General features: G+C 37.4%; 1 protein-coding gene and 1 long non-coding RNA gene across 4 annotated transcripts in view; one reads left to right on the top strand and one right to left on the bottom strand.

Annotated features, from left to right (window-relative positions):
* Window positions 1-27,168, top strand: part of LOC133847625 (dorsal-ventral patterning protein Sog) — a 47,257-nt gene that overhangs the window by 1,945 nt on the left and 18,144 nt on the right. For 2 of the 3 annotated variants that reach the window (XM_062282789.1, XM_062282791.1), the window contains exon 2: window positions 12,854-13,194. In XM_062282789.1, coding sequence (XP_062138773.1) covers window positions 12,888-13,194 — 307 coding nt within the window. In that variant the 5' untranslated portion in view covers window positions 12,854-12,887. Of the gene's footprint in view, window positions 1-11,957; window positions 13,195-27,168 lie in introns of those variants that run through there. The other variant, XM_062282790.1, reaches the window with a different exon arrangement.
* Window positions 1,626-27,168, bottom strand: part of LOC133847626 (uncharacterized) — a 67,641-nt gene continuing 42,098 nt past the window's right edge. Inside the window, exon 4 of the long non-coding RNA XR_009895181.1 lies at window positions 1,626-1,653. This is a non-coding gene — a long non-coding RNA (uncharacterized LOC133847626). The remainder of the gene's footprint in view (window positions 1,654-27,168) is intronic.

Here is a 27,168-nt window from a genome sequence, read left to right as displayed (position 1 = left end):
CGGAGGGCGGACGGTTGAGAAGGGGGCGTGTGAAGGGGCGGGGTGGACAGCCGGCGACGTTGGCATTAAATAAGCACATAAATTGCTGGCGCTGTGATGACGCAGCCTTTGCTATTTTTTCGTTTTTTTTCTGCTTCTGTGTATGTTTCTTTTTTTGCTTATTGCTCTGCCTCCAAACACATTCTTTGGGTATTTCGCTGTAGTTGTTGTTGTTGTTGCTGTTTGCCATTTGTTTTTTAAATGGTGCGCCACATTGAATGCACTTTAAAAGTCGACCTTAGCAAATGCCAACGAAATGAAACAGTGGAAGTGGAACATTAGCTAGCAAATCCAATCAAGTTGAAAGTGATGAGTGAAATGTGGCTGGGAAATGGAATAGAATTTGTTAGAGAAACAGTGGAAATGGAACATTGTGGAATTAAAACAAAACACAAATTACTATTCGAAATGTGGGTCATTGAAACGGGTTTTCAATCTAGAGAAATTATGGGAATGGAACATTGTGGAATTGAAACAAAACACAAATTAGCTTTCTAAATATAGGAGTACTAAACACTAAAAGATATTTATATTCGAAAATATTCGAAACATGTTTGAAAATGTGAAACGTTGGCATTGGAATGAAACGAAAATGAAACACAAATTAGCTTTTAAAATACAGGAATACTTAACACTAAGAAATATTGACATGGAGACATGCTTGACAATCTGAAACGTTGGCATTGGAATGAAACGAAAATGAAACACGTCCATAAAGCGCTTAGAGTATAAAATGACTTTTCATTTGCAAACTGTTGCACTTGGAATAATACGAAACAATGGAAATCAAACACAATCCTAACACAAGTAAACTTCAAAAGTGTGGAACAATGAAAATGCAACACATTTGTAATAAACAGAAATATCAAATTGAATGCAGGGTAGTTTATAACTGGGGAGACTCGTATTTATTTCTCTTTTTTCTTTTTTTTGGTAAAACCCCCATCCATAAAAAATTGGATGATTGATTGTTCAGCACTTTTGTTTTCTAATGATTTTCCCACAATGAATCATCGTCGAAAAGAAGCAACGTTGAGTCTACCATCAAAATGCTTCAATCTAGTTCTGGAGTCTTCCATATTCATGAGCTCGAATTACACTCGGGTGATGATCATGATCATGATGAAGATGATGATGATCAATGATCCATACTGTCACACATTAAAAATGGTTTAATTTATGCAATTTGGCACCACTGTGCAAGCGTTCGTTCGTTCGATCGATCGATCGATCAATTGCGAACTGTGATCTATGGGATTGGATCAGACGCTGGCTTTAACGGTCGTTGTCAGCCAGTTGTCAGACGGTAAATTGGCGAAATAATCGCATAAATATTCATACAACTCAATTCGTTGAATGTCTTGATTCCACTTTAAACTTTCCCAACTTTAATCACTTTTCAAACGCACACATGACGTATACTTAATATCAGGCGTAGCGCGCGCGCGCGCTCTGTAGATAAAAACAGCGTAACCAGCGATGGGAGAAGGGGGGCAGTGGCAGAGGGGAGAGGAGGGGGTGATGAGTCAGAACCGCAGCTGTGATTAAGTTGTTACTAAGTCATAAAATAATAAAGAATTTCGCTTACCCAAAAAAAGTGACACAAGCTGAAACCTGAAAATAAAAGTGTAGAAAAATCATGATTAATATCTAGTATGTAGATTAATCCTTAAAGATTTTTTAAGCTACTCTTCTGCTATGAATTCGAGCAAACTATAGATGAATAAACAATTGCACATGGCTTTCAATATGAATGAGAAACACATGTGCAATGCAGTTCAGTTTAAACTTTTGCTGCCTTTTGCCATTTAAATCAGACACAATTTTTTGTGATTTACTTTGATTGGCATCTAATTTATGATTGACAGTTACAAACGTTGCGTCGACGATCAACGGTCAATGAGCAATGTGACAACGAAAACGACAACAGCAGAGGCAAAAAAAAAAGATAGATAGATACATTTGAGCCTACCGCAAATGCGGATGCAAGCAAATAGAAATTAAGATGAATTCAAATATAGAAATACACTCAAAGATACAAAGGGTTAGAGCGTTAACTTGACTAAAGTAGATGCAATTGATTTTACAGAAATCAAAATGTAGTTCGAGATGAAGCTCGGGATGCATAAGATATAATAAGAAATTCAATGTAGTTATATAGAATAAAAAAAGGGAAATAAAAACTGGCGAAATAAAAAGTGCTAAGATGAAGAATGAAATCTTGAATCTAGATTATATGATGTCAAAATATAAGCATTCTTAAATTCTTTTTAAATAATGATAAAAATTATAATTTTAAAGAAAAAATTCCATCATTTAAAAAAAAAAACAAAAACAAACCTTAAATTTGAAATGTTTTCGATCTTAAAAGAAAATTGATTAATCTAAAAACGATGATTGACTAACAAGATCTTGATTGAACATTTGTCAACCTTGAAATCTTTTTCCAAGATTTTGTTTAAGATCGAAATGTTCTTAAATCAAGATTTGTATTCTTCTTTTCAATCTAGACTTCTTGAAACAAGATTTTTATCTTAAAATAAGATTTCATAATCTTAAAATTAAAATTTAGCATACATATCTTGGTTTAAGATCTTATCAACCTTAAACTTTATTTCAACATTTTTCATAGATCGAAAAAATCATTAATCAAAATTTGCAATCTAGATTTTTAGATACAGATACTTCGGGGTAGATAGTTAAAGATTTCAATATTTACAATTTATGCCAAAACATGTGAAGCGAATATAGATAAAACTGCAAATTCATCCACACATTTAGCAGCTGCCATTTAAATTACATTAAAGTACAAATGAGAATATCTAAGAAAGAAAGAAAGAAACAGTGGAGTGTGCTCGACTGAGAGATACGAGCTGAACACTTTGAATAAAAGTATTCATGAAGTATTCATTTTCAAATATACCAAATTAATATACCCCAAAAGACTGAGATATACCAAATGCTAGATATGAAGATATCTGCTAACCACTTTGAATAAAAGCAAATATTATTCTTAAAATATACCAAATATTAAATACTAAAATTCTAAGAATATACCAAACTCCATCGATATACTGATTAAGTATTCAAAATATACCATAGAGGATAAAATATACCAGATTGTTATTGCTTCTACCTTCAAAATTACCTTTCTTATTCGATTATCGTTGATTGGCGGGGACGGAAGTAGATTCAGAAACCGATTTAAAGCTAATGAAATTTATATGAATAGTGGATATGATTTAAAAATATATCTAAATAAATATTTAAATATTCAAATACTCAAATATGTGTTAACCTCAGACATGATATAAGTGATTCTGGCAAATTAATAATTGGATTGAATCACAAATTTAAGGGAAACGAATAGTGAAGGAAAACAGCGAAAACAGATACAAAAATCCAGACATAAAGTACTTAGAAAGGTTGATAAAAAGGCAGAGAGATAGAGAAAGAGAGAGGGAGAAAGAGATTGATGGAGGTAGTGAAAATTGTCTCGTTTGGTTTACCTGATTGTCAGTCGATGTCGATGTCGAAGTCAAAGTCTGAGACGTTGTCGATGTCGATGTCGATGTCGAAGTCTCCGACGATCGCTGCGGTTGTCGGTGCGTCAAAAAGCCAAGACACGCTGCCAGCTACCGTTCGTTTCGATGGCTATATAGCATACATATACATATACATATCTCAGTCGCAGTTGCAGTCGCAGTCTCGGGTCTCGGTGTCTCGGATTACGCGTCGTATGCGCAACGTCAGTGCAAAATGTGGCGGCAAACTGCATCGAATGTTCCAGTTATCAGTCAACCCAATTAGTTAGCGCACACACACACACATTCTGGGCCAAGCAATTACATCAACAACAACAACGAAAACAACAACAACAACGAAAACAACAACAACTGCAACTGCAACTGAACAATAATCAATCAACGCAATAATAGCGATGATATAATTCTTAGACTAACGATCAATTCGATGTCGTCGTTGCTACCGTCGTCAATTCGGTGTAAACACATTAAAGTCTTAACTTGGACAACAGACCCAAGATCGATAAGCAACTAATCTATATATGCACTTTATATATATGCAATTTATTTAGTCGTAGAGTGCAAAGCTTTATGCAGTTACTAATAATTCTGATCAGGATTCGTAATGGGAAATAAAGTGTCTATGAAAATGTTATGTACACATAAATACATATACATATATAGATTAGTTAGACTCGTGCATTCATTCAGCTAAAATACAATTGCACTCATCTAGAAGCAGTTTTTCCATCGATCGCTCAATATCTCAAGTCTCAAGTGCTTCCCCAAAAACTTGTCAGCCAAATTGTTTTTCGTTGTCTGTTTAGACAAAAGAATTACTAAGAGTTGAATTTATGTATGACTGTATAATAGTAATATTATAGTAATTTTCAGTTATCTCAATGATTAAATTACTCCTTTTCCTAAATCATATAATTTCTTATTAAAAAACGAAGGAAATTACTTTAAAGTCAAACAAACAGAAAAGCTACTGAAATGAACCAAAGACTATACTCAAAATATACCAGGTTGTCAGTATCTATTTTGCTAATGAACCATATTCTAAAAGTATACAAAAATATACACTTGGTATATCGATGCAGTACGACGTTCAAAATATACCACAGAATACAAAATATACCAAGTTGTCCGAAACTACATTTTAAAATAAACTAAATTGATATATCAAAAATACTACAATATACCAAAGGCTATAATTGGTATATGGATACAGTAAAACATTCAAAATATACCAAATTATTAGTCGATGATAAATTTTCTTTACATTTTCCAGCTTCTTACACTTTTTCAAATCATTCTCTAAAAAAATGATATTAGTTTAATGTCATTTTTCTTGTTGCTACTTTCTTCTAACTTCTATTGCTTAATTTCCAATTTTCTTGTTGAAATATAAAACTTACTTCGACTATATTCTTCCAACTTTTATCGCTTAATTTTTAATTAAGTCATTGATATAGAAGAAAATTAATTGAAATCCTGTAATTTCCTTTTTTTTTGCTTACTTTCTTTTCGTAAAAACTTTTAGAACTAAATAAAAATTATATAGTACTCCAACAAAGATTAGATGAAGAACAAAAACTAAAAGACTCGCTGCTTCCTGATTGTTCCTATGCTAATATCACAAGTCGAGAAGTTCTTTAAGAGTCAGTGAGAGAGACAGAAAGAGAGAGAGAGAGAGGGAGAGAGAGAGAGATGGAGATAGAGAGAGAGAAAGAGAGAGAAGTTAAGTGAAACAATCTTGCGGCTAATTTGCATGGAAGTTAGTTGCTGCAAGATGCTGCTGCAAGTGCAACACGAATCAAATTCAGTCAGCGCTGTGTGTGTGTGTATGTATGTGTGTGTGTGCTGCTACAGCGCTGTCTACGCTGACGCTGACGCCGACGTCAACGTCGCTGTTAACGTCGATCGCTAAAAGTACATAAATCAAAGGAAAAAGCATTTTTGCTGTTGCTGTTTCATTTGCCCCGTCTAGAAAAACAGTTTTCTTCATTCCCATTTCAATAATTCTTCTTTTTTTTTCCTGCTTTTTCGTTCGCTGCCTCTGATTGTTGATTGCCGTCTGTTTGTAGTATTTGTTGCTGTTGTTGCTGTTGCTGCTGATTTTGCATTAGCATTTTGTACGCATGTTTCAGACATTTAACATTTCTTTTCATATTATAGACAAGCGACAGATATCGCACTTCTGCACAGATTTGTATATCACACACACACACACACACACACACACACATACGTAATATATTTCATTCTATATGTTTGAGGCCAAAAGCATTTATAGGAATATTTCGACGTCGCTGCGAGCAGCGCTTTAAATGAGGCTGACAACAAAACACAGAGCAAAAAAAAAACCAAAAAGAAACGTGAAGTAAATAAAACACAAATATTTCTAGCGTAAAAATGCTATGCAAAAAAAAAAAAAACAAAAACGAAATATGAAATGGAAAAGCGGCTAAAAGCCAAAAAAAAAAAGAAAACTACCGAATACAAAACAAGAAAAGAGCAAATAATAATAATAAATAAATAATAAAATGAAAATGCGTGTAGCTGTCGCTTTAGTTGTTGTTGTTGTTGTTGTCGGTTGCCATCTGCCTATTTTCGTGCATATTATTTCATAATTTTCTATTCTTTGCGCTTTAGTTGCCTCTGCAACTATTTTAATTTGTTTTATTTTTGCTTTAAGAGTGACAGAAATTATTGTTAACGATATCGCCCGCGATTTTATTGCCAACGCCTGGCGCTACATTTTAATTGTTGTTGTTGTTCTTGTTGTCGCCGTCTGCTGTCTGCTTTATGTTTTTTTTTGTCTTTGCTGCTGTCTTCTGCTTGTTGATAATGAAATCGACATCGAAAGCAAACAAATTAATTAACTAAACGCCCTCTTCTCTCCCACTCCAACCGTCGCAGTCAGCAGCAACAGCAACAGTTAGCGGCAATCGTCAGTCGGCACTCGTCACTTGGCACCCAGAGTACAAGAGTTTTCTGTCTGACTCGAGTTTGTGCATATTTATACTCTACCCAAGAACCGGGTATTCTCATCCCACCAACTGCTTTGCAACAATTTTAGCCATCAAGCATTTGTGCAACTTCTCTTTTATCCTAGCTAACTATAGGAACTCAGTTGTTAGCAATAATATCATTACGAAATATTATATTCCCTTTTCCTAGACTATAGGAACTCAGTTGCTTGCAATGATATCATTATGAAATTTTGTATTCCCTTTTCCTACATTAAAAGAAGAAATATCAGCTATAAAGCATTTGTTCTATTTCTTTCCAATTCTAACTAACCATCGGAACTCAGTTTTTTGCAATGATTTCGTTATGAAATTTGTTATTCTCACTTCTTAGACTAAAACAAGAAATATCAGCTATAAAGCATTTGTTCTATTTCTTTTCAATTCTAACTAACTATAGGAACTCAGTTGTTTGCAATGATTTCGTTATGAAATTTGTTATTCCCACTTTTTAGACTAAAAAAAGAAATATCAGACATCAAACATATTACTTACTTCTTTTCAATCCTAACTAACTATCGGAACTCAGTTGTTTGGAATGATATCATTACAAAATTTGGTATTCTCCCTTCTTAGAGTAAACGAAGAAAATTTAGATATCAAGCTGCTTTGCGCTACCTTTCTTTCATCATAACTAACTTTTAGAACTCAGTTGTTAGCATTAATATTATTACGAAATTTTGCATTCCCTTTTCCTAGACTAAAAGAAGAAATATCATCCTAACTAACTATCCGAACTCAGTTGTTTGCAATAATATCTTTACCAAATTTGTTACTCCCACTTCTTAGATTAAAATAAGAAATATCAGACATCAAGCATTTGAGCTAGGATCTCAGATGTTTGCAGTGGTATCATTATGAAATTTATTCTAGTCACTTTTTTAGGTAAAAGCTATGATTTATGATTTTCGAATGAAATAATAACTAACTACCTGAACTCAGCTATAGTGGCACTATCTAAGAAAGTTTGTATAGCGACTTCTTACGCTAAAACCATATTATACACAAAAAAAGGGAATTTAACTTTCATCACATATGAAATGGCTATTCGAATTCAGCTGTCAGCAAAAATATCAATATACGATTTTGTAGATCATTTCTATACTATAAGAAACAATATACGCAATAAAAAATGATTGCTTATCCATCTATCTTAAATCTTAACTATCTGAACTTAGTTTCCAATGAAGCGATTCCACTGAAATTTGATAGAGTAGCTTCTAGGTGCATTAAAATCGAAATCGAAACCGATACGATTTGTTTGAATAAAACAGAAGAGAACGTTAACGACCTTGATTCTATTTCGACTTTTAGGAAAGCGCATTTCGTATTCGAGGTGACCGCATTTAAGATGCGCCACTCGCATTGTGAATGTACATTGTCATAATTTCTTTCATATTTTTCTTTTGCTACATTATTTATTACTAATACTTAATATATTTGTGACCATTTTTTTAATTGCGCTCACACGTGCCACAAGAGAGAGAGAGACAGAGGGGAAAAAAAAGAGCAAACATATGAAGACATAAATATGCGAAACATACTACTTATGTTATGTCTCTTCTACACTTTTATATATACACTTTTTTTTGCGAGTGTTTTCTGGCTTTAAAATGATATATCGGCGGCCATAAAGGGATTTGTCGCCAGCCAAGCAACCAGTCAGCTAGTCAGAGAAGAGCAAAAAAAAAGAAATTAAATGAAATGAAAATCAAATCAAATGAAATGAACAGAAACGAAATGAAAATGAAATGAAATGAAATGTGAAAAATGGCCAAAGGAAAATTTAGCGCAAAAGTCAAGTCGAATGTTTTTTGTATGATTAATCTGCTGATTTAGTCATTCCCAGAATATTTTCGTCTTGTGTAGTATTTTTCTGTGGTCCGTGGTTAATTGATCGTATAATCAAGAAATTAGCAGCTTTTGATTAACGCCTTGCCATGACTCTGCAAAATTTCGCATAATCAAATCTCGCTGTATCTTCTCTCAGCTGGTCCTTGGCATAAAACTCAAAAACTAGTTTCGATTAAACCAACTGCTGCACAGGGAATTCTTCAGGAAGAAGATGAAGATGAAATGAATCATCATTATCATCATCTCGGAACCACTTTAAACCAAATGTTTTAAATTGAATTTGAAATGCAAATGATTTTATAATGTTGCTAAAGAAATCCATAAAAAATAATATACTATTAGGTTGGCCAAAAAGTCTTGCGGTATTTCCGATAGGTGTCTTTGCAAGCGCGTAGTTCTAGTTCTATTTATCGAATCGGTTCATGCGATACCTTTTTGGAAAGCTCTTTTCCCGCGCTAACACGTGTTTGATTTATTGTTTGTCTTGAGTCGTTCGTTAGTTATAGCGTCACAAACATGGAGCAAAATAAAGAGAAAATACGGCATATTTTACAGTACTACTACGATAAAGGCAAAAATGCAACTCATGCTGCCAATAAAATTTGTGCAGTTTATGGACCCGATACAGTTTCCATTTCCACCGCACAACGATGGTTTCAACGTTTTCGTTCTGGTGCGGAGGTGGTCGAAGATGCGCCACGGTCCGGAAGGCCTGTCGTCGAAAATTGCGATAAAATCGCCGAATTGATCGAAAGAGATCGGCATAGTAGCACCCGTAGCATCGGCCAAGAGCTTGGCATGAGTCATCAAACCGTTTTAAACCATTTGAAGAAGCTTGGATTAAAAAAAAAGCTAGATGTATGGGTGCCACACGACTTGACGCAAAAAAACATTTTTGGCCGTATGGATGCATGCGAATCGCTTCTGAATCGCAACAAAATCGACCCGTTTTTGAAGCGGATGGTGACTGGCGATGAAAAGTGGATCACTTACGATAACGTGAAGCGCAAACGGTCGTGGTCGAAAAGCGGTGAAGCTGCCCAGACGGTGGCCAAGCCTGGATTGACGGCCAGGGAGGTTCTTCTGTGTGTTTGGTGGGATTAGCAGGGAATCATCCACTATGAGCTGCTCCCCTATGGCCAAACGCTCAATTCGGACCTGTACTTAACCGCTTGAATGCAGCACTCATGCAGAAGAGTCCATCTTTGATCAACAGAGGCCGAATTGTCTTCCATCAGGACAACGCCAGGCCACACACATCTTTGGTGACGCGCCAGAAGCTCCGGGAGCTCGGATGGGAGGTTCTATTGCATCCACCGTATAGTCCGGATCTCGCACCAAGTGATTACCACCTATTTCTGTCTATGGCGAACGAGCTTGGTAGTCGGAAATTGGCCACAAGAGAGTCCTGTGAAAATTGGCTCTCCGAGTTTTTTTGCCAATAGAAAAGAGAGCTTCTATAAGAGGGGCATTATGAAGTTGGCATCTCGTTGGGAACTCGTCATCGAACAAAACGGCGCATATTTGACTTAAATCGCATTATTATAACCAATTTTATGAACAATTGAAAATTCAATAAAAATACCGCAAGACTTTTTGGCCAACCTTATATATTGTTTTAAGTGCTCATTCATTATCAAAATATTTTTTGGTGGAAGGTTGAATTTATTATCTCAAAAAACTGTAATACGATTTAGTTTCGGAATGAAAATTAAAAACTTTAACTAAAATGGAATAACTCTTTTTTTATTATTCTAACATTTGTATTTAAAGTCGATCAAAATACTTTTGCAGAAGTTTAAAATTTTAATATATCAAAAATATAGTTTCCGAATGGCAATTAAAGAATTTTAGCTAATATCTAATAAATCTTATTTTTGTAGAAATTTAAAGTTTTAATATCCCCAAAGTTTAGTTTCTTTAACTTCTTCCTAACATCTAATAACTCTTATGTTTATAAACCAATCATTATGAAATTTTTAGAATAGATGAGGCATATCAAATGCTTAACACATAATAAAAATCAAACGAAATAGCTATAGAAACAAATTTATAGATTTATTACACAGAAAGTCGAGTGCATTATAATGAAGTTGGTGAAAGAGATAGCAACAAAAGCATCCTGGCGCATAACTCTATTTTTCTCGCTCTTTCATATTGAAACGAATTAATAGCAGCTGTCAATAGGCATTAAAGATTAAAAATGTCGATAGTTGAGCTCAAAAATTAAGTTTTTCCTTTAACTGAAATGTTTCGATATTAAATATTGTCATTATAAGAACTAAAATCGAAAAGATTTCATCTAAATTATGAAACAGACAAAAAAGTAGAGTGTTAAGCAGTGCGGTGTTCTCTTTCAAATGCAAGTCTGCGATTGGTGCACAGGATGCGCAACTCACACGCACACACACACACACACAGAGACGAAGACATAGAGTGCATAGAGTGTGTGCCTATCTCTTTCTCGCTCAGCCCGCAGACGCCCATGCAACTTCATTTCCCTCGCCCACTGAGCTGCTCATAGAGAGGCTGACGCTGACGTTGACGCAGCCGCTCACGCCTACGCACAGTCAACGCTACGCAATTTGCACAAGCAGCGAGCCAGGTAGACAAACACAGACGGTGGTCAGGTGAACGGGTGGCGGGTTAGCAACATGTTGCGGCAACATGTTGATACGTGTTGAAAAGAGATGCACGCAATGTTTGCCAAACGTTATGAAGTGGGCGGCACTAAAGAGGGCGAGGAAGAGAGAGAGAGAGCGAGTGTGTGGAGGGGGAGGCAAAGTGTTAAGCGAAGGCGAAGGCACGCATGCGCCGCATTCAGTGCTCATTCAACTTTGCATTGAAGCGTCGACGTTGATGTTGATGTCGACGTCGACGTCGATGCGTCCGTCGTTCGTCATCATCAAGCGAGCATCGCTGTGACACGCGACTCAAGCAACCTCAAGCAGCCTCAGCCTCAGCAGCAGCAAAGTTTAGCAAACAATAGCAGCAAACAACACACAGCAATAACAACAACAACAGCAACCACAAAGCAAAATGAAAATCGCTGCCGCAGTCGCAGTCGCTGCTGCTGCTGCGGTTGCTGCTGCCCAAAACCGCTAGCGACAGCCGAAGAGCCGAACAAACTCGCGCACGACGACGACGATCAGCAAAACGACGAAGCAAACGACGACGACAGCAGCAGCCGCAACTTTGTTGCTCTCTCACAAATGCGCTCTCTCGCGCTCTCCGTATGTTGCGCTCGTCTCTCTCTCTCTTTGCCTCTTTCACGCTGTCTGCAATTTTATTTGCCTGCGCCTGCTAGTCTGGCTCTGCGCTGCGCTCTCTCGCTCTCCCTCTCTCTCTCTGTGCTGTGCTGTGCTATTGATGTTGCGCTCTCTCTTGATGTTGCGCGCTGCTTGCGTTTGCGCTGCTTGCGTTTGCGCTGGCAGCGCTGCCAACGTCGATTGCGCTTTAGTTTATTTATTCAAGCGACCGATACCGTGTGTGGACATTATTTTTCTAAACGTTCGCAACCGCACAACAAACACACACGCACACACACCGACACGTAACGAAACACGCAAGTCGTCATCGCAAACACATACACACACACATATACGCAAACGCAAACGCAAGCAGCGACAGCGCAAGCAGCGGCGCAGCAGCCAACAGAGCCCATATACTCGCCGTGTGCGCCCCGTGAGCTATCTAGTAGATAAAAACTCGCCGACTCGCCGACAACAAGCAACAGACAACAGTCAACAATCAGCCAAGAGGCAACCAACACACACATACACACACACGCACACTCACACTTGAACACACTCTTAACAACAACAACAAACTTAAGTAAATGAATTCTTTTTTTCCATAAATGTGCAAAAATTGTGTATTACAAAAATTGCAGCCAAAAATGCAAATCGAAGATTAACAACAAAAAATCAATTACTAAGATTTTTGTCGAATTCAATTACAAAATTTCGGTGGCAAAAATAAAGTGCAAGCAAAACGAAGAAGCGAAAAAAAAACAACACAACTGAAAAAAAGGCAAAAAAAACACGCGTGTGTTATCTAATCGTAAATATACAGAAGAGAGAGCGAGAGAGAAAGAGTACAACAAAAGTCTAGTATATGCGAGTAATAAAAATAATTATAATAATAATAATGATATACAAATATCGGAAATAAAAGCGAATTGCTCAAGAAAAGTCGAAGAAAGCAATAACAACAACAACAACATCACAACTTTCGAGTGCTTTTGCGGTAAAAACGGTTAACGGTAAACGGTTCGGTTTCTCGGTTTTCGAATACAAAACAACAGATATTTTCATAACGTATTTTTTTACTGTTTGCCCCAAAAAAATTGTAATCAATTTATATTTTTTTTTGCTGTGGTGCTGTGACTAAAATAAAAAGTTCTTAACGAAAACAAAACAAATCCAAATCAAAAATGAATGATAATAATAATAATAATGCCGCCTTGGCCACGGCCACAGGAACAGTGCAAACCCTGGAGAACAACAACAACAACAGCAGCAGTGAACAAACAACAGGAGAAAACAACAACAACAACAAGAACAACACATCGAACCACATCGCATATCATTATCAGAGCAAATTGCATCACCTGCTGCTTGTGGCGCTTCTCATCTGCCTGTCCAGTGTGACCAGCTGGCCCCAAACGGTGCAAGCGCGACGTCATGCTCCGCTCATGTTCGAGGAGGCCGACACGGCCAGACGTTCCAATAGACCAGCTGGTAAGTCCAATTCTATATATCTATTTAAATACTTGTAATATCACATTGCATTGCATAAGTTGAACACTCAGATTGCGCATACGCAGGGGCGTACACAACAACAAGAAGAAAAACCTGCGAGGGTTTTTCCCCTCAGTACGCAGGTACTCACTAAGGTTCCTTAGGTCGTCTTTCTTCAGCCCTGCTCGCACCCTTAATCCCCTAGCTCAGTAAAATGTTCGTTCGGGGTTTTCCATTCTTGGGTTTCGGTTTCAGGGCTGCGTTTTTTATTGTACTCGGTATGTGTGCCTGTGCTAATCCGGAAAACGGGAATTCCCTTCCGCTTGCACTGACCTGACCCAGAGACACAACGGCGACTACCCAAAAAAAAGAAGAAAGAATTCTTTCTTTCTATTTCTTTCTTTCTCTGTGTGTATTGTGTTTAAGCTGCTTAGTAGCTGCTGCTTTCAATTTGTTACAACTCAGTTGCTTGATTAGCTGCATTTCCTGTTTTTGCTACCTTTACCTAGCTAATTCCTTTCGTTTAGTACATTACTCTTATTATTATTTGTATTATTATTGTTCACCTCTCTCTTTCCCTCTCTCTTCCTCGCTCTTCCATTGTTTTCAATTAAAAACCGATTGCGGTTTTTTTTTATTTTTTATTGTAACGACTTTGAGCCGTTTCTCATCTTACACATGCAAAAAATACGCTTGCTGATGATGATGATGATGAGTGTGTAGTGCTCAATAAACTGTAACTAACCACGCTAAAACAAAAGTCTTTAATGCAAACAACCTATTTCCATCTCTAGTTATGTTCCACTTAATTTCACTGCAATTCATAGTCATTTAACCAAAGTGATTCAGTTTGAATGAGGTTAACTTTTGATTAAACTGCATATTCTTATGATTAGTAGCATGATGTGAAATTTCAAAGCATTCCTACGTCGATTAACAGAAATTAGATTCAAGAAATGAGGCTAGAGCTTATTATTTCGCGTAACTAACCACGCTAGAACAAAAGTCTTTAATGCAAACAACCTATTTCCATCTCTAGTTAGGTTCAACTTAATTTCACTGCAATTCATAGTCGTTTAACCAAAGTGATTCAGTTTGAATGAGGTTAACTTTTGATTAAACTGCATAGTTTCTTCAGTACTTGCTTTAAGTGAAATTTCAAAGCAATCCTAAGTCGTTTAAAAGTAGTAGTGGAGACTAAAACAGATTATAATGTTTAACAACTTTGACAAACGACAACAATGGGGAAGGGGAAGGGGAACTGACTATTCATTCAAATTGTTAATGGTAGATATGTAAACCGTTATTAGACGAGTATAGGTCGTAAAGCTTGAACGAAATGATCGTTGATCGTTAACACAAAGGCGAAAAACAACTTAAGATTGGTTCAACTTCATAACTTAAAGAGCTAAAGAGCCAGAGAAACAAATCAATGGCTTATCACGGCCACCCACACAACAACGTATGAGGAACGGACAGACAGACGAATGGACGGACGGACAGACGGACGGATAGCGACACCCATTGCACCCACTGAGAGTTGATGGATGTGGAGAGCAGAGAGTGCTAATTAAAAGCTCAGCATAATTTAGTCGTTAGTCGTGGCCCACAGACGCGCTAGACAACAAATTCGGGCAACGGCAAATGCCACCAACACACAACATGGCACAACAAACACACACACACACACACACACACACACACACACACACATTCGAACACACTCAGCCTTATAATTTTTTTAATGAATGAAAAACCAACGCAAACACACTCGCTTTTCGGGGAGTTCAAAATAGGGAAGGGGGGGGAAAGAGATGGAGGTAGGCTAATCAAACATCAGAGCAACCACGCACGTTTCGAGTGTGCGAAAGAGAGGGAGACAGACATACAGAGAGAGACAGAGAGAGAGAGAGAGGGAGATCTGTCCAACTACTAACTACCAATTCGTTTTGTTCATTTCGCATTTAATTTAGCTGATTAACAAGCGTTCGCCCCCTCCTCCCCTTCCCCCCCCCTCTTGCTGCTCCCTGCCGAGCTGCCTACATGCTGCTTCCCCCCCCCCACCCCCTCCCCACCTCAGCTGTTCTGCTTGTTTGGGCATTGCTTTTGGCCCATTCGCCATTCGTCAGCATAATTCATTTATTCAACTGTCTGCCGCCCAGTTAGGTGTTAAAAAGTTGTTAACTTATTTTTAATGAATGCGTGTAAAAGACAACAATACACAACACAACAACACAGCGCAGACCACAGCAACAACAGCAACAACAACAACGATGGCGACGACGTCGACGAAAATCAAGATGTGCCTACGTAAAGCAGCAAAACGAGACGACGACGACGACGATGAAGCGTTCCGTTTTGGCATCTCGGCAAACATATCCATGATCTTTAACGAATACAACAAGAAGATGAAAAGCAACAACAACAACAGTAACAACAACAACAGTAACAACAACGAAACACGTTAAAACGTTAAGTCGCAGTCTCAGCCACAGTCGAAGTCGAAGTCGAGAGTCAGACTCAGACTCAGACTCAGAGCAACGACGTCTGTCAGACGCCAAAAGTTTTGCCTTCTTTTTTTTTTGTACCCCAACGATTTTTTTGTTGTTTTCTCATACACTTTCCATTGGGAGTCGATCGCTTTTCAGCTGTCAAAGGCAACAGACTTTTATGAACAATTTTAGTAGACTTTCATATTTTCATGTTGAATTTTTAATTTCGAAAATTTTAACTAATTTTCAACTTTTTCCAATATTTAAATATTTTCGATTTTTTCAATTTACTTTATTTTGCAAATTTTGAACTTTTATTTCTAAACTATTTACCGATTTTTATCTTTTTTTGTTTTTCAATATTTAAATTCTTTGTCGAATTTGATTTTATTTTACAAAATTTGGACTGATTTTTAATTTTTTATTTCGAAAATTTTAACCGATCTTATTTTTTTTTGCAATATTTAAATCTTTGTTGATTTTCCAAATTTTTAATTATGAAAATTTTGGCAGATTTTCCAATTTTTATTTATTTTACAAATTTTGTCAGACTTTTAATGGTTTATTTTGAAAATTTCGAAATTTTTCTTAAATTTATCAATACCAAATATAATGTTTGGTATATTTTTAGTACTTTTGCAGATATATATATATATATATATATATATATATATATATACATAAGCAAAATAGTGCGGTATTATTCTGAAATTATGCCAAAAAAAACATACTGAAATATATCGAAATGATATGCCTCGATGTAGTAACACATTCGAAATATACCAAACATAGCCTTGGCGGTATATTTCAGTATTTTTGTGGTATATTATTGTGTATACTTTAAGAACAATACATTAATTCAGTATTTTTTTGGTATATTATTTAATAATACCGCACTGTTTTGCTTTCATTCTAGTATTTCACAGTCAAGCACACTTTGGAGTAGCTTTCTTACTTGTTTTGAATTTTTCTTAGTGCTGAGTCTTTGCTTTCTCTATATACCACTTTATAATAACTGTTTATAGGTTTTCTTATATTTTTTCTTAGAGTTAAGTTTATATATTTTTTGAGTAAGCGCATTTAAAGTGCGTCTAGTTGAGCTTCATTTTAGTGTGTTTGCTGTTTTGGGGCTGTCGCGACAGCCTCCCAAAAACGAATGAGCCTTCCGTCCGTCCGTCTGTCCGTCCGTCCGTCTGTCTGTCTGTCCGTCTGTGCTGTGCTGTCGTCGTCGTCAGTGTCAGTTGCATGTCAGGCAGGCAGGCAGTCGAAAACGAAAAACGAAATGCAACCAATTTGTTGCCGGTTGCAACAACGGCAAAACAACTGCAATATAACTGCAACAACATTGCCACAGCCTTTTTTTGGTTTGGCTTCGAGACGAGGCGTCGCCATCCTCTGCGATGCGATTGCAAACTTAACTTGCGGCGGCTTAACTTGGCTTAGCTTCGATGTATGTGTGTCTGTGTGTGTGTGTGTGTGTGTAGGCAGAGGAAGCACTTAATGCCCACAAAAGTGTCAAATTGCAGCAGAGAGTTCGAGTTCGACTTCGTTCGAGTTGCACTTCGAGTTTTTCGCTTTTTTCGTTTTTGTTTTTTTTTTCGGTTCGCCCACCCAAAAATACAAAAAAGAAAAGCCAGACGCATGGCTAGAAAAAAAAACAACCGATTATGTGTGTGTGTTAATTAATTTGACTCTTTTTTTTTTGTCGATTTTGGCTGCCGCCGCCGCGTAGGCAAATAAGATACAGATACAAGCTATAGATACAGATACAAAGATACATCCCCAACAGAGCTCGGTTGCTACAGATACGCTTCACAGATTTCGTGGGTTTCAGTTTCAGCTTTTTTTTTTTTTTTTGGCATTTCCGCTCCGCAAGTTGGAGGGGAGGGAGAAGGGAAGAAGGAGAAGCGAATGCAAATCAAATGCGAGTTTGATTTTCATCGTCATTTCATTTTAGGTTTTTCATTGATGAATTTATTCGATGACGAATTATCTATTGCACCAAAAGACGCACAACAAAAAAAAAATATTCACGGCAGTTGCCACTTTCCACTTTCCACTTGCCTCTTGCCACTTGCCACTTGCCACGTCGAGTCGCTCGCTTTGCGTTTGCTCTACTCGCAATTTCACATCGCCGCATTTCGCATTCTTGTCATGCATTAATTATCAAGGCGCAATCAGCGCCTCTTTTTTTTCTTTTTGTTTTTGCTTTGCAACATTCTAAATAACTTAAGAGATTTTTCCTTTTTGTTGTTGTTGCTGTTGTTGTTGTTGTTCGGCTGCGCATCATCAAAATTGTGCATCTCTGATACGAACAGCAGCAAGCAGCCTTTGCAGTCAGTTTCTATGATGTGTTTTACATGTGCAACTGTTTAGACATTTTCTTTGTGTGTGCTGGCAAATCGCAAATTTCCCCAATTTGTGCACCGACTTGCAAAATACCCTCGAAAGCACATTAAAGCTTTTACATGAATCACATTTTTGATGCTTTATTGTACTTTAGGTTATTTGTCAGACAAAAGCTAACCGAAATTGAATTTCCATTCTCTCGACACACACAAAAAGCACATTAAAGTTTCGAATTAATCACTTTTTTAATCTATCTAAGCATTGCAATTATGTGTATTTGACTGTTAAAAGCTGCTAAAAGCTGTCGACTCTAATTCCGCTCTACTCTAGCACAAAAAGCACATTAAAGCTTTTCAAACTTATCAGCTTTTACATTGATCACATTTTGTACCTTTCTAAGTATTGCAAATTTGTTGCATTGCCTGTTAAAAGCTGTTAAAAGCTAATCCGAAAGCACATGCAAGCTCTGCATTTCATTCAAACAAGCTTAAAGCTGCTTATTTTTGTAATTTATTGAACTTTAAATGTCAATTGAACATTCTCTTGCATTCTTGTTGTTCTATCAAGTCGCGTGCAACGCGCGATCATCATCGTCATCATCATTATCATCAACGTCATCAGCAGCTGCCCCCAGCCCTCAGTCACCCCTCCCTCTTCTCTCTTCTCTTCTTCCTCTTTTCCTGCAGAAGACTAAAAAGAATAACAACAACAACAAGAACAACAAACACACATCCTTAGAATATTTGTGCAACTTATCAGCGCATTTAAAATTAGCAACAACAACAACAACAACAACGTACTTTCGTCTGCTGCTTCTGCCTCTGCCTCAGCCTCAGCCGCTGTCTGCGTCTGCGTCGCTGCCCGCGTCGCTGTTCACGTCTCTGCCTGAACTTTTGACGACATCTGCGACGACGGGGCAAAAATCGCAGTCGCGTGATTTGTTTTGTAAATGAGGAAAAATGCAAAACTAAAACCAAAAACCAAAAGCTCAACAACAACAACAAGAGAAATACGCTAAAAACAAAACCAAAAAAGCACAAAAAAAACAACAACAACAAAATAAAAATAAAAATAGTCATTGAACATGTTTACGGCCGCCAGAGACGTTGCCAATTGCCTTTTGCCTCTGTTCCAAAATAGCCAACACACACACACAGACACACACACTCCAACACACACACACACACACAGAGAGAGAAACACAGACAAGGGGGAGAAATTAGCTGCTTTGGTAGACCAAGCGCAAATTGTCTAAACAAATTTCACAGACACGAAAAAATAATTGCAACCGCGTTCGATCAACACTGCCTCACAGCAAGCAGCGCACACACACACAACAAACTCAACACTGCTGCACCAAAATGCACACACACACAACATTTTGTATAGAAAATTATGCGCAGCAGTCGAAGAAAATTCAAGCAAAATTCACAAATTTCTCTCGTATGAAGTTCAAGCTATTATTCTTATATTATAATATTTTTCATTTAAAAAACGATTTTTTATATAGAAAAATCTACACAAATCTTTGAATATTATCGTTTAAAAAAAAATTGAATATAGAAAATCTATACAAATCTTTGAATATTATCGTTTTAAACATTTTTGAGCTAGATTTGATTTTTCCTTCCACATTTCATTGCTAATTTCTTCTTAGTCTTCTCTTACATCTTTCAAAACTTTCGACTATTTCGACATGAAATTTTCAGCGACAATCTTCCATTAAAAATTTTCTGCTTGTCTGCCTTTTAAAGCCAGTTTTAGGTTAGTTCTTAACTTTTAGTTATAGTTAAGTCTTCTTTGAATCTATTCACTATTCTATTCAATATTGAAGCGCCAATCTTCCGTTTAAGCTGCTAATTTCTTCTTCAAAATGTTAAGTACAAAATATCCTAAAATATTTGACGTTCTTTTGAAAATCCAGAATATGACAGTCTTTTAATGTCGGGTTTAAATAAGTTCTTTAACTTTATAGTCACTTTGACTCAATTAACTTCAATTTAAAATGCCAATCTAATGAGAAGAATATTATTAATTATTGTATACTTCAAAACATTCGACTATTCACTTCAAGTTCGTCAATCTTATATTTTAAACTGCAAATTTCTTCTTCAAAATATAAATTTCCGGAATTATTTGACTACCTTCAATTTGAAGTTAGTTCTTAACTTTAACCGATTTTATGTGAAGCTTTTTTTTAAGTCAGTTTTAGGTTAGTTCTTAACTTGAACCGGAATTATTTGACTTTCTTTGAAATTAGTTCTTCAACTTTACAGTCGCTTCCAAATCTAGTTAGTTAGTATAAAAAATTATTTCTTCACTACTATTTCCGTAATTCCTTCCTTCAAGTTTTAGGTTAGTTCTTCAACTTTACAGTCTCTCCCAAAATTTGTGTCTTTCTTCTTTGACTACGCTTCGAGCAACCCTTTTTTTTCTGGTTGTTGTTTTTTTTTTTTTGCTAGCGAATATATTGAGTATGGCAACCATCAACGATTCGATTCGAGTCGAGTCGCGAGTCGCGTCGCCTCGTCACCGGATGCGGTTCAGTTATATCATCTATATATACTATATATGTATATGTATTGTATGTGTGTATAAGATATATAAATTGTATTCTGGGTTATGTGTGATGGGCCACCAAACTTTGCTTGGCTAATTGCATAGCAATTGTCACTCATTATGATTGAGCTGCTCCCCACTCCGCACTCCCCCTTCCCTCCTCACTTCGCTCCTCTTTCGTTTGCCTCTTCCTCTTTGACTTCCTTCTTTGTTGCTGTTGTTGTTGTGTGTTTTACATAAGCAGCAAAAGCAAAGCGCACAATGTTTTTCGTTTCATTAGTTTGTTCGTTCTTTTTGGGCAATTGTTGTTGCCAAGGCAGCAGCAGCAACAACAACCGTTGAACGAGCCCCTTTTCGTATGTGTGTGTGTGTATGTGTGTGTGTGTGTGTTGTTAGCGATCGACGCGCGCGACTTTTGCTAGCGACTTTAAACGCGCGTCGCTCGCTGCGGCTTTTTCACTTTTGAACTTTTTCTTTTCGGTAATGAGAATATTTTCGAAGTGTCAAAGGAGGTGTAGTGGAAAGAGGGGGAGAGGAGGAGGGGAGTGGGGAGTGCTGTCTACAGGGCGTGAACAACACACACACACACACTCACACACATCTATGTTGTGTGTTTGTCCATCGGCAACGACTTTTTTTGTTTGCCGTCGCCGCCGCCGCCGCCGTCTTCGTCTGTTTGCACTCTCTTCCCCCTCTTCTTCTCCTGCTCCTCCTCCCCCCACCACCATCAGCGTTCTCTATCTCGTCTCACACCTACCGCAGCTGTCATAAATTATCAAGAACAAGCAAGCCAAAGAAAAAAAGACTCCCAACTTCGTGGCGGCCGCACTTAATCAGCCATTAGAGATCTCTTCATTTCTCCGCGAGTCAAAAACAAAGAAGAAACACTTCAAATTGAACGACTAAGCAACTACCCTGGCTTTCAAGTGTGACCGTACTATGCAGCTAAAGTGAGAAAAGCTGCAACTTTGCATTGCTTTCATATTAATGACATTCCTTGCTTTAGCTTTAGTGTGACCATGCCAAGTCAGAAGAGCTTCTAATAAGATTGGTGTGTGACCGTACTAAGCATTGGTGTGACCATGCCATGTGATAAAAGCTTTTACTTGGCAAGCATTCACAGTCCTTGCTTGCTATGTCTCAAGCGTCCTCAGAGTAAGCATTAGTGTTTCCGTGTCATGCGAGGAAAGCTTGTAATAAGATAGGTCTCAAGTGTGACCGTACTAATGTTACTATTCCATGTGAGAAAAGCCTCGACTTGACAAGCTTTCATAATCAAGTCAAGCCAAAAAGACATTCTTTGCTTGCTAGGTCTTAAGTGTGACCGTAGTAAGCAGTAGTGTGACCATGTCATATTTAAAAAGCTTTCACTTTACATTGCTTTCATATTCATGTCATCCATAAAAGACATTCTTTGCTTTCTAGGTCTCAAGTGTGACCGTACTAAGCAGCAGTGTGACCATGGTATATGAGAAAAGATGTAACTTTGCATTGCACTCATATTCATGTCATGCAAATAAGACAAAAGCTTGTAATAAGTTATTTAGTGTGACCATATTTTAACGGACAAAAACTTTAGGGCAGGGATGCTCAACACCTATACACTGAGTGCACTTTTGTTTTTGTAGATGCTCTGTGCTTATGGCTAGTGCGCCCATACGCACCGTGCATATGGGCTTCGATTTGCATGCGAAACAAAAACAATTTTGCTTGTTTCTCCATTCCATCTCTTTCCGTCGTCACGCTTCGCTGACCGCAATGTATTTTGTTTTTGTTTTTTTCTCGAGCACATGCACTGGAACTTATTCTTCTGTCTGGGTTGGGTTTTGATTTATTTCGTGGTCGACCATCGTTAGCGTTATGTTAAATTTTTTGGTGGGTTAGAAAAATGAGTGATGAATTGGAGAGCACTTTTTTTTACCAAAAACTTTAAATGTGAATATAATGCGAAATATGCTTCGTAGTTCTGGATGTAAACACAAAATAGAATCGTAATTTCTCTCAGTGCACAGCTGCGCCCCAACACAAAAGCGCCGCTACATATGTACACGTTTTCTTGTGTCTGTGTTAGTAAACGCACTGCCATAAGACGAATTTGAGCACCCTTGCTTTAGGGTAACAGCAAATGATTGAAATGATTGATTGATTGATTGAATGAACCTTAAACGAAATATAATATTTTGTAGTCAGTGTTTTATTTGATGCCACCCTCTTTGCTCTGACTCGCTTTTTACAGGGTATGTGCAACTGTGAAATGCAGCGCGCAAACATTTCGAAGCGGTTGCTGTCGTTGTGCTTTGTTAGCTTTGCACTTAAATAATTTAATTGCTTATAAAATAAATAAACTGGGGCGCGGTATGACGAGAGAGAACCGAATGTGTGTCTGTGTCTGTGTGTGTGTGTGTATGTGTGTGTGTGTTTGTCGCTTTTCCACCGAATGCATTTTCCAAAAATAAAATCACAAGTGAAAAGGCAAAACACTCGTATATATAATTTTTGTTGGTTTACTTTAGACAGCGACTTGTTCATAATAATAAATATTTGTGTGCGCTTTCTTTTTGTTGTTCGCCGCGACGATCGATCGATCGATCGATCGATACGATCAGCGATCAGCGATACGATCAACGCGATTCAATTCGTTTGGTTTGGTTTCGATTCGATTCGATTCGATTTGATTGATTGCCCCCATTGACTGATTGACAGTTCAACACTTGCAGCTGTCAAATTTGTGAGCAACGCCAATAAAAGTGCCGCAACAACAGCAACAACAACAACAATCAATCTGTGGGCGTGGCACAGCAAAAGTTTGTATTTATTATATTCGGTATTTTTTTTAAGATTTTTTTTTTTTTGAGTTAATCGCTCATCGTCGTATTTTATTGCACTTTATGAGCGACAACGTTGAGCTTTAACTTTTGCGCTAATTATTTTGCAACAATTTAATGAAGGCGCAAAAACAGAAATAAACATTTAAAAGAGCCAAAGAAATGACTAAATGACTAACTGACTGACTGACTGACTGACTGAGTGTTCTATATAGCGCACAGACCATGGCTATATGCTAAAGTTGATGCCGATGCTGATCTGTGTTGATCTTTTAACTCAATTAAAAGCGCGCAACGCAGCCAACAAAAACGAAAACTTGCCTCGACTCGAAGTTACCCTAGAAAAGCAGTCTTCTTCTTTTTCTACTTGTCTCATTTTCAAAGGCATCTCTTTGCGTGCGTAGTATTTGGGACTACAACAAAAAAAGGAAAAGAAAAGAGAGAGAGAATACAGAACGACAAAGTGCGCCAAAGAGACGCCTCTGCCGCAGTCAGCGTCGACGTCAGCAGCGAGGTTCTGCGTCATGTGAGTCAGCAACGCATTTGGCAAGAGACACACAAGAAGCGAACAAAAACCAAAACAAAAGCAAAAGCAACAAAGAAAAAGAACAAAAAAAAAAGCCAAGGCAAAATTCAGTGCGCTGCAAACAAATGACCACAGCAAGACCAAAGACACTAATACACACGCACTAGTACACACACACACACACACACACATATACAGTGGGGCCACGTGTTGGCGATGTTTGTTAGAAGTTGAAATGCCTGTCGCTGCCTTTTGACTGTAATTAGCACATTGTGCGACTGCTTCTCATCTGTTTGTTTGTTTGTTGCACACACACATACACACACACACACACACATATACACACACACACACATGTGTTGCAAGCACATATTGTCTCTGTTGTTACCAACCTAAAATTTGACATCACTCAATTCGAATATTTTAGGATGAACTTTTGCTTAACTTGAGCTTTGGCTTAAATAAGCTTTGTAAAACGTAGCCTGTGGCTTTCTTCGCAGTCCATTTCCCAAAAATTATTATTACTCCATTGTACTTTTATAATCACAAGTATGTTTGTCTCAACTTTTGCTTAAACGAAACTTAAGCTTTGGATTAATGCAGATTTTCACAAAAAAAAATGTAGCTGTGTCCTTATTTCATATTTTGTTTGCACTTTTATATCCACAATTATGTTTGTCTCAACTTTTGCTTAAACGAAACTTGAGCTTTGGCTTAATGCAACATTACAAAATTTGTAGCTTATGATGTATGCTTATTTCATATTCTGTTCTTAGTGTGTTCAACTTTCCCAAACTAATTAGTCAGTTGTACTTTTATATCTATGAACTTGGTGGAACTATCGATTAAACTTAAGTTAATGCTTCAAAAGCTTTGTTAAGTTTGCAAGTTTGACTACTTTTAAATTTAAATTGAAATTAAATCAGTGCTTCAACTGTTTTTAGTAACTTTTTAATAATTCAATGAACTCAAATTGCATTTAGCTGCAATTGCAGTTGCTTGAAGAGCTTTAAGCAACTTTATGCTAATAAGCAGCTTTGATAAGTACAACTTTTTGCTAAGCTTTCAGTTGCATTCAATATAATTTCAGCCACTTTTTAAGCTGCACTTTCAGTTGTTTGAAAAGCTTTCAGCAACTTTCGGCTATTAAGCATCTTAAGGTAGTTTGGAAGTAATTGCATATGTTTAAAAAGCTTTAGTCCTGTGGAAGCTTTTCTTCAGTTTCTTTAATTGCTGCAGCATTAATTTGTTGCTTGTGTGTAAGTGTGTGTGTGTGTGTGTGTGTCAATGCACTGCCAAAAATAAAACAGCAATGCGAACAAAAAGGCGTAAATTTATTTGTAGATCTTTCGTCTGAAATGCAAATTATAAATAACACACGTCTCCTCTTCTCTCTCTCTCTCTCTCTGTGTGGCGCACTCTCAATGCACTTGTATAAAAAGAGAGAGAGAGAGAGAGCAAGAGGGAGTGCCACGCCCCGCATTTTTGGCATTATTGTTACGTTGTGCATCGATGAATGAATTTGGCACAAACAATAAATTCAGTCTGGAAATGATTTCTTTGCTCTGCCAAATGCCAAAATCAAAACACAAAGAATACTATAAGCTAAGCCATAAATCAAATCAAGTCTAGACAAAATGCAGCAAATACATAAAATACATACATATATAATATATTGCCGATGCTTTTTTGCATGGACAAATAAAGAGCAATAGATCGATCAGTGCATAATTAACAGCTGGCTTTTAGTTGCTTTCTGCTGTTGCTGATGATGAGTTTGTTGGCTCTCGACTCCAACGATCAACGATCAACGGAAATGAGGGGCGGGTCGGCAAAACGGCAAACAACAACAGCAAACAGCAAACAGGAAGAGGAAGAGCGAGAGACTGTGTGTTAACATTGCAAAAGCAGAAGCAGAAGCAGAAGGCAAAACTCGCAATGTTATTGGCTGCACAGCTGCTGCAAACGGAAGCAGCGACGTCGGCAGCGGCAGCGAGCAACGGCAGCGAGCAACATTTGTAGCTGTAATGTAGCTTGGCAACATTTGCTGCCAACGCACGCAGCGCCAATGCAAACATTTGATGCCAGGCAACATTTTTAGTGCTGTAAAGCTTAGCAACATTTGTGATGCAGTGTTGCCAACATTTTTACTATGAAGTGTTGCCAACCTTTTTTTGATGCTGTAAAGCTTAGCAGCATTTGTTGCCAACGCAGCGATATGAAATGAAGCGCAGCGAGTGCAATTATATAAGTGGAAACCCAAAAAAACAAAAAAAAACGAATGATAGAAAAATACTTAATACATATTTAACATTTTTGGCGACTCTTATATGTATATAAGAGAGAAGAGGAGACACACACACACACGCATACACATAAATATTTATAAATCTATTGCGCGTAAATCGGCAGCTTGTATCAAAGGCGATTCCGTTGTCTCTCTTCTCGCTGATTAAATTTCTATTGTTGTTGCTTGCATTTAAATTGTGTTTCTTTATTTTCGCACGCAAATAAAACTGGCGCCAATGAAAGCAACAACAACAGTAACAGCAGCAACAACAACAACAGCAACAACAACAAATTATAATAAGACCGCCACTTGATAAACGTCGCGCGTCGTTAGCGCCACTTATCACGTATACGCCATGTCGGGCAATGCCGCCCCTGCTTGTTCGGCTAAGGTTGCCGTTGTTGTTGTTGTTACTGCTGTTGTTGTTACTGTTGTTGTTGTTGTTGTCGCTGCTGAGGTTGTTTCGTTGTTGCTCTGATGTTTGCCTGGGCGTTGTTTTCATTTTTTTTTCTGCTTAGATAGTTGATTTGTTGTTGCTGCCTTTTTTCTTCTTCTTTTATTTATTTTTTAGTTTAGTTTATTGGTTTTGTTTTTTTCGGTGATTTTTTTTGTGTGTGTGTTTTAGTTAATCAGTTGTAGCCCAGTTTCTGCCAGCGTTGCTTTTCAATGATAACGCCAAAAAAGTTGAGCAACTGCAAGAAGCAGAAGCAGAAGCAAAAGCCACACAACAATCCATCAAGCAAGCAAAAAATACGCGCTGATATTTACGCCCCATTCATTGCCATCGATTTTAACTATTCCACTTAATACCCTCGACCATCGATCGGAGGCGGCATATTAGCTAGCAATTTAGCTTGAAAAAAGCCAAATTCAAAAGCATCGAAAACATTGCATTCTTTAGCTATTTTTTTTAGTTTTCATTTTGGAATTTAC

This window comes from Drosophila sulfurigaster, chromosome X (assembly GCF_023558435.1).
Source record: "Drosophila sulfurigaster albostrigata strain 15112-1811.04 chromosome X, ASM2355843v2, whole genome shotgun sequence".
In the NCBI taxonomy this organism is placed as follows: Eukaryota; Metazoa; Arthropoda; class Insecta; order Diptera; family Drosophilidae; genus Drosophila; species Drosophila sulfurigaster.
This window is presented reverse-complemented; position numbering and strand designations above follow the sequence as displayed.